The 8,669-nt window shown below is 45.7% G+C and overlaps 1 protein-coding gene across 1 annotated transcript in view; it reads left to right on the top strand.

Moving 5' to 3' along the window:
- The first annotated feature begins 226 nt into the window (after nt 1–226).
- Nucleotides 227–8,669, top strand: part of LOC129344728 (arylacetamide deacetylase-like 3) — a 44,355-nt gene continuing 35,912 nt past the window's right edge. Inside the window, exons 1-2 of the mRNA XM_055001579.1 lie at nt 227–295; nt 4,187–4,403. Of these exons, the coding sequence (XP_054857554.1) occupies nt 281–295; nt 4,187–4,403 (232 nt within the window). The 5' untranslated portion in view covers nt 227–280. The remainder of the gene's footprint in view (nt 296–4,186; nt 4,404–8,669) is intronic.

The raw sequence follows: 8,669 nt of genomic DNA, 5'->3' as shown, positions 1-8,669 counted from the left end.
CATGCTGTACCCTCCTACACAACTTGGGTAAATGTGAAATCTCTTCTCTTCCATTTGTGAAACTTATTTAACTGGCAAGATCTTTAACTATATATGCTAAAAAGAGCCATTGGGCATTCCAAGTCACATCTCTAGGAAGAAAATGGATTTGTCTCTTGTCTTTCTGATCAGTCTGGCTCTTAGCTTCCTCTTCAGGCTTTATCTTTCTTTCCAAAGACTGGGTATCTCTGTGGGAATCTTGGAATCCTGCAAATATGCATTGGTTAACATCATAGTAGATATGACGTTTTCTTTGGTAAGTACATCTGGCTTTCAGTGGAAGTTCCATTTCCACGATTTCCTAGTACTAGCAAATGCTGAAAGGGAGAACAGAAAGTTTAAAGTCATAATTTTATTATAGATGGCATAGTTTCTAGAAGTCACTTTTGCCATTAAACTGGGAAAAGTGGGGTTAGCTTTCTTTTTTAAAATCTGGTTTTCTTATGAGCAACTTAGGATGGCACTTCTATTTTATCCCCCAGGTGTTGAGATGGAGAAAGACAAAGATCCAAAGGAGGGATGGATTGACTATTTAATTTACAGGGAAATTTTCTAATAGGTCACTGACCTATTGAGCAATGGATGGCCAGGAGCAAGCAGAGCCTAGCCCAACGCTCTGGCAACACGTGGCTAAGATTTCTCACCTTCAGTGGCAGTTGGGGTCAGCCCACAAATTGCCTCCCTCTGTGCTGCTTCTAGTTTGCAGTGGGGTGTGTGTCTGTGTGTGAAGCAGTGGGTGAGTTCATACCCCCGAGCTGAGTGGCGGTCCTGGCTTCTACTATAACGGGATGCTCAGCTTGGCTTGCCTAGTCTGCTGGAATGTTTCATTTTCTTTTGCTTGGATATTGTAAGTCCAATTTTGCTCAAGTATAGCTTTCCCCTGCTTTTGTAAGCTGCTGCTATTATTGCTGTTGTTGTTGTTGTTGTTGTTGTTGTTGTTATTATCCAAAGCACAATCAACAATAAGCAGAGGTCATATGTTATTATAGATTGACCTAACTAAGCTGATACAAGTTTCCACCAGAGACCTAAGTATCAACCAGATATTGGCGTAATATGTACGCTGTTCCAAGTAGTGCCGTCTTTTGCAGTTCTGTAGGTGGTATGTCAGAAAGCTGCAGTTTTTCTATGTGAATTACAAAGTTTTTTGAGATGGTTCTAAGTGCCCCAATGACCATGGGGACTACTGTTGTGTTCTTCAATAGTCGGGTGGTTTCTATTGCCAGATTTTTATATTTAATGGATGGCCAGGAGCAAGCAGAGCCTAGCCCAACGCTCTGGCAACACGTGGCTAAGATTTCTCACCTTCAGTGGCAGTTGGGGTCAGCCCACAAATTGCCTCCCTCTGTGCTGCTTCCAGTTTGCGGCAGGGTGTGTGTGTGTGAAGCAGTGGGTGAGCGAATGCCTCCTGAGCTGAGTGGCCATTCTGGCTTGCACTACAGACCAGTCCACTCCTGACCCAAATTCAGCCTGTCATGGAAACTTCTGCATTGCTAAGTCCAAACCTAAAACTGCAGTCACCGTATCACACTACTTCTCTGTAGTTTAAGAAGGGGAAAATGCCGTTCAATTTTCTCAGGACCTTAGGTCCTAAGCTGAAGATGTACTCCAAACATCAGTGCAAGAGACCTCGTTTACAACCACCATGAAGGATCCCAGTTTGGATATTTTCCTCCTTTTTCTTAAGGGAAAAAACTGGTGGTGTTTGGTGGGATGTCACTTCTCCCCAGATTCCAGGGTAAAAATTTACAGTGTTGTCAGGCATATGTTGAATTTGACTGATCAGTGGCTAAATGACACCAACCTTACAAGTAAGCAAAACCCACGATCTCTTTAACCAGAATGGGACTGAAGAGGCTTTTGCACAGTCTAGGTGAATATTGTAAGGAAGAAAAACTTATAACTAATTACTCGAAAACCAAAGTTATGTTTTTTCAGAAATGGCCCAAAGTGTTTAAATGGAGCATACAAGGTACTCCAATAGAACAATCAAAAAGAGTCCAGTAGCACCTTTAAGACTAACCAACTTTATTGTAGCATAAGCTTTCGAGAATCACAGCTCTCTTCGTCAGATTCTCGAAAGCATATGCTACAATAAAGTTGGTTAGTTTTAAAGTTAATGGGTTTTTTTCCCAGAAATTGGAATAATAGGGGTCTGTTGCACTCGCATAGAGAAGTAATTTGGTCACATGTTCCGGGGTGCAGATAGAGCAATCCTAAGAGCGCTTTCCTGGGAGTAAGGCCAACTGAATAAACCTGAATCGGATTCCAAGTAGACCTCTTTAGGATTGCTCTCAAAGAAAGGGAAGGGAAATAACCATCTGCATCCAAGTTACTCAAATAAATGATATTTCAAGGTTTCCCTTAAACCCAGTGGTTTGAAGCAAGAAAACTAGTCTTAATTTTTTTTTTAAAGACTCTTAAGAGATTAAAAGAAATATCAATAGTTGCAGGTTACTAGACAAGATAACTCTCAACATTCTAGTGGCAGTGGAAAAGCATTCACAATGTGTTGAGTGCTGAAATAAAGATGGAAAGGCAAATTCCTCATTGAGGACTAGTGGCTTGAGATCTGGGCTAAAGGAATAAATTCTATATCCTTCTTGGTAGGCTGAGTGAGATACCTTTTTTAAATTCACTTGGTGTGATCGACTGATCAGGTTTCAAACCAGAGTTCCTCTTATTGTGTGACTGGTAACATGCTACAGTTCAAATTAATTTTAGGATGTTCAAATATAAACCCTTCTGATTCTGAAGCTAAAGAAGAAATCGTAAACTCCACATACTTTTTTGGAGAAAGGAACCGATACACTTAATTCTCAACATGACCCTATCTGTGGATACAAAAAACAAAACAGATCTTTCTACAAACCTGAGAAAAGCCCTAGGTTTGTAGAACAAATCTGAAATAAAATACACCAGGAGGTCAGACCTCCAAAGTGACGGAAGCTGCACCTGTGTCTTAAAGCTACAGGTTTTGTAATCATTTGGGAGGGGTTAAAACCACAGTGTGTATATCTACACCAATGGTATTTGAAAGTGCTGTCAGGTCAGAACTGACTTATGGTGAGCCAGCTGGGGTTTTCAAGGCAAGGAACAAAGAGACTCACAGCCAAGCTACACATGACGAATGACACTTGAATGGCAAGTGTATTTCTCCCTCTTCACTTGCCCTCCACTCAATCCACTTGCTGTTCAAGTGACATTCGTCACGTGTAGCTTGGCCCACAGCTTGTCATTGCCCGCCTCTGAAACCCTCATTTTCTTTGGAGGTCTCCCATCCAATTACTAACCAAGGTCAACCCTGCTTAGCTTCTAAGATCTGATGAGATCAGACTTTCATGGGGTATCAAGGTCAAGGCATCTGTAGCTGTAGCTGTGTATATATACGAATCTGGATCCAGATCTGTAGGTAGGTAGGTAGGTAGGTAGGTAGGCAGGCAGGCAGGCAGGCAGGCAGGCAGGTAGGTATTTCAAATTTTTCTGCAAACCTGGAGCTTTTCTCAGGTTTGGAGAAAACTCTTTCTTGCTGGCCCATGGCCCCAGTATCTATAGATAGGGTCATGTTAAGAATCAGATGTACTGAGACATCTCATTATCTTTTTTTTCTGCCACACTATTGTTGGCATACAATGTCTGCACTGAAAAGTAAAAGGAAAGCCATCTGAACTAACCTTTCTTGAACTAAATTTGTGCATTCACATTCTAGCAGGCAGTGCAAATCATTCTCGGTGTGACCCAACCACAGTCTCGTTGACATCATTAATCCATTGAACAGTGTAGGTGCATAAGCAGCTGTACCACTTAAGTGCCAAACGTAGCTCATCTACCACATAACCCAGTTAAGATCTTGTTGCAAAAGTGGTTCTTGCACAGTTGCCAAGCTGCCAGGGATAGCATAGCACCGTTAACATTACTGACCTCACAGTGGTCCAGAGAGGCTCTCATTCTAAAAGTACCATGATAGTGGAACCGAATCTTGCTGTTCTACTACAGACTAACCTGTCTACCTACATTCCGTCCTAAATAAGTGTAAAGAACAAAAAATAAGGATATATAAACAAACTCTGTAAAATTAACTGTGATTATTTTTGTGCTAACTTCTGCTATTTCTCTCTCTCCCTCTCTTTCTCTTTTTGTAAAACAGGGATCTCTTTTGGAGACATTAGGAATATGCAGCCAAATCCAGTTCCTACGACAAGCAATGGTTGCGGGTGTATTACAAACAGACCAGAATCTCCATATAACGGACGAACGCTTTGGTAATGTGCCTGTGAGAATATATGAGCCAAAACGTCCCTACAGTGAGCCAAGAAGATGCGTGATCTACATCCATGGAGGTGCTGGCCTGTTTGGGACCATTAGTAAGACACTGAATAGTTTTCATTACCTATTTGTGCAAAATGGGGTATTGTTAAAGAAATTATTTCAAGGCTTTGTTGGAGTCAATGACACCATTTTGCTGGATGCTGTAATGGGGTCTCCAATGCTGTTGATGTTGAGATAGCTTTGGGATTGTGAGAATAGGTGGAAGGCACCACTACCGGATGGTTGCATGGCGGCTGGGCAGGACATTTTCGGCCCTGGCCCCTGCCTGGTGGAACTCCCTCTCCATCGAAACTAGGGCCATGTGGGACTTATTACAGTTCCACAGGGCCGGTAAGACAGAGAAGTTCCGCCAGACCTATGGTTGTGACAGAGGCTTGGATGAACAATCCGACGCTCCCCACCCCACTGTGATCTGGGGTATACCTGTAATTGACATCATACATAATCTGCCTGCCCTATCTCATAACATCTTGAGTGATGGGGTGTATGGTGAACACTGAGAACCTGGTTTTAACATGATAACGTGACTGTTTTCATTACTATGTATTGTGTTTTAAATTGTTTAATTGTTATTATAGTGTTGTAACTAAGTCTGAGCCTGCTTGCAGGGAGGGCAGGTAAAAATCAAATAAGTTAAATTAAAATAAAGCAAGGAATGAGATCAGCAGTTTTTCTATTATCCTGTATGGGACTAGGGGAGGGGTCTGGAGTTGTTGTTTTTTTTTAAACCAAATATCATCCAAAACTGCAGGAGGACTTCTGCCTGTCCACCGAAGAACCCCCGTGTTTCAAGCTAATTGGACAAAGAGTTTAAATTCCGGCCCCTGGCTGGTAAACATCAGAACTTGGAAAAAAAACCCTCAGATCTTTTTTTTTCAGAGTGGGGGTTTCATTATTTCCAAGTAACTTGGATTTCCAGAAAATCAAGATAAGATTCAAAACATCAATTTCCATATAAATCTTTGGGTCAGGAATAGACATGGGCACAAACAGCATTATGAATGGGAAAAAACCACGAACAGCCCATTTGTCTGTTCGTGAATGGGCCATTCGTGAGGCGCCATTCCAGATGAACAAGGGGTCGTCACAAGCCTCATTCATTGCGTTCGTCCGCTGTTCGGGAAGCCAGACACTCAGGCGCCTTCAATCAATTGCCTCGGTAATGGAGGGAGGGACTGCCTGAGCTCTGTCTACACTCCGTATGTCACCCTGGACACCTCAATCAAAGCCCAAATTAGCTTGATGGGCAGGTCTTCCTTCCAAGTGTGGAGCTGCAAATTGGTTACAATTGGTAACGTGGAAGCAGACACCAGGGGGGAGGGAGGGAGGAGGGGGGTGTTCTGTGGCCATGGGAACTTGAATCTTATCCCTGCAAACCCTGTTAGGCAGTTCTGACTGCCAACCACAGACCTCCTGCTTTTCTCAATGAGACCTCTGCTTATAAAAGGGCACTGCACTCCCAGTTCTGGCTTTCAGTTTCAGCAAGCAGTGGAGTGGGAGAGAGCTGTTGATAGCCTTTTGGGAGAGAGACAGGGAGAGTGCATTGGAGTTTTTCTTTCTGTGGTGGGTGGGATAGGGATATATCCCCTCTGGTTCCAGGGCTGCTGCCAGGTCCTGGGGCCAAGCTCAGTGGGCACCTCAACTGAGGGCTCAGATTATTATCAATGCCTGATCTGGTCAGGTCTCTGGGAGTGCTGGGCTAGGGCTCTACCCCCTCCCTCTGGTTCCAGGGCTGCTGCCAGGCCCTGTGGCCAAGTTCTATGGGCATCTCGGCTGAGGGCTCACCCTGATTATTACTGCCTGATCTGATTAGGTCTCTGGGAGTGCTGGGCTAGGGCTCTACCCCCTCCCTCTGGTCCCAGCGCTGCTGTCAGGCCCTGGGGCCAAGCTCAGTGGGCACCTCGGCTGAGGGCTCACATTATTATCAGTGCCTGATCTGGTCAGGTCTCTGGGAGTGTTGGGCTAGGGCTCTACCCCCTCCATCTGGTTCCAGGGATGCACCCAACCCCTGGTGCCAAGCTCAGGATCCGATTCTGGATCAAGAACTGAATCACAGTAATCTCAAGGTTCATAAAAACCGTAATCTTTCACTACATGCTGAGTGCTGCTGTGCCCAGCCAGCACTAGGAAGCCCCTTGCCTAACCACTGCTAGGACGCAAAGAGCCCTGCTCTACCCAGCCCAGACTGGGGCACACTGCTCCTGGCCAGCACTGCATTGAGCCCTGAGTCACCCAGCCAATGCTGCAGTGCAGGAAATCCCCGCAGGCTCAAGAATGGCCAGTGCTGAGTCCAGTTACCCTGGGGAACTAGGAATGGGCAAAGGGGGAAATGGGTGTTTTTTCGAGCGAGAGAAGAGGAAAGACAAAGGGTATTTGCCAGGGAGGGGGGACAGAGTAAGGTTATTTGGAAAGCACCCAAGGAGAGAGAGGGAGAGTGGGCAAGTGTGGGAGAGAAAATGGGAAGGATCATTAGGAAGGGGGGAAGAAACAGGGAAGGACCTTTTGACCGGGTAAGCAAAGGCTGGTGGAATGGAATTCTCTTTCCTTCCAACTGCTTTGCCCCACCCTGGACCATTGGTCTTGCAATACCCAGTGAGGCTTTTCTCCTCCCATTATATCCCTGCCACAATCCACAATGTTTTATTGTTGGGCTGGGCTTATATATTCTAACAGCCAAGGGCAGTAACATCCATGGAGGTTTACAACTGTGGATTGGGGCCATGCTGACACAATACACTGGAAGGGAGGTTAAATCCCTACCCAAAACAAGGCTTGTCTGCACTAGTGCAGACAGTCCTAAGCTGCAGGTGGGTGGGAGAGGAGCTGCTGCCAGCCATAAGGCAGCTGCACTGGTGATACTGTGGGGCCACCATGGTGAAACTTCAAGGTAGCCAGGACCCAGGAATGTCATTGCTGCCACTGTGGCCATGAAGCTGCAGGGCAGCTAGGCTGTTACTTGAGTTGGTCTCCTTGCAAATAAGAGAATTGTGGGGGGAATTAGCAGCAAGGAAGACAGCTATGTGAGAGGCGGTAACTACGGGATCTTTTTCACCAATTTTTACGGGGTCCCTTCCAAGTTAGCAGATCAGACTGGTGTTTTCAATTCAATGAGCAAACTTTGGTTGAAGAAGAAAAACACACGCACACAAGAGTAATTAATAAAATGGTTATATGCACACAGAGTCCTATGAAGCTAGTCAGAAGTTGGAATAGAGTGAGGGAGGGCAAAGTATATCTACCTATCCTGATGAGTAGTCCAGTCCATGGGAGAAGATAGTCGCTTCAAACACCAGTGTTCTTGGCCAGGAGAAAAGAAGGCTTGGAGCAGCCTCAAGGGAGCAGCTCTTCAGATCCAATAAGTGCATGATTTGAATGGGACACTACTCTTATAGGGTAAAACGCACCCTGAGGTGAGAGAGCCCACCTAGCCGTTGGAACAAAGACTCCAATCGTCAGTTTCTAGGAGTAACAAAAGGTTTGATTAATTGCTAGCTGTCGTGGCGTATGAAAGAGAATGCAAAGTCTCTTCTGGGACTGCACAAAAGGGGCAGTTTGTTAATGAAGTTCATCAGAGCTAAGTTGATGCATTTAGTTGGGGAATGTACCTTCCTAGGAATGAATTATAAATAGAAATGGGTACGAATCGAATTACAACCCAAAAAAACCCACGAACCGGCATGGTTCGCAAACAAGTGGTTCATGGAAGCTTATTTCCACAAACTTCCACGAACTGGTCTACCGGTTCATTTGGGTTGTAAAGGGTCAGTTTAAATGGCTATTTCCCCAGGGAAATGGCCATATAAACTTTTCCTGCGGCTTGCAAGCTGCAGGGCCCCTTAAACAGCCCAAACACAAACACAAACACAAGCCCCAGCCCCAGCCCCACGCTTACCTTGCCCTGCAGGCCCACAGCGTCCTCCCCGTCCTCCCACGGTGGGGCGGAGGAGGCAAAAAACAGCCTTCCCGCCCCTCAAATGGCAGCCGCAGTGGCCATTTGAGTGGTGGGAAGGCCATTTTCGGCTTCCTCCACTGTTGAAAACGGCCTCCCTGCCCTCAAATGGTGGCCGTGGTGGCCATTTGAGGGGCAGGGAGGTCATTTTCAGCCTCCTCCGCTGCCACAGGGGGGCTGGGGCTTGGGCTGGGGGCTGGAGTTTGGGCTGTTTAAAGGGCCCTGCTGCTTGCAAGTGGCAAGTCCTTTTAAACTATCAGCAGGTGGCAAGGGGAGGATCCCTCCCCTGCCACCTGCCAGCTGGTAGTTTAAAGGGACCTGCCACTTGCAAGGCAGGAAAGGGCTCTTTCAA

Source organism: Eublepharis macularius, chromosome 17 (assembly GCF_028583425.1).
Source record: "Eublepharis macularius isolate TG4126 chromosome 17, MPM_Emac_v1.0, whole genome shotgun sequence".
NCBI classification, from domain to species: Eukaryota; Metazoa; Chordata; class Lepidosauria; order Squamata; family Eublepharidae; genus Eublepharis; species Eublepharis macularius.
Note: the sequence above shows the minus strand (reverse complement) of the source record. Positions and strands in the feature narration are given on the sequence as shown.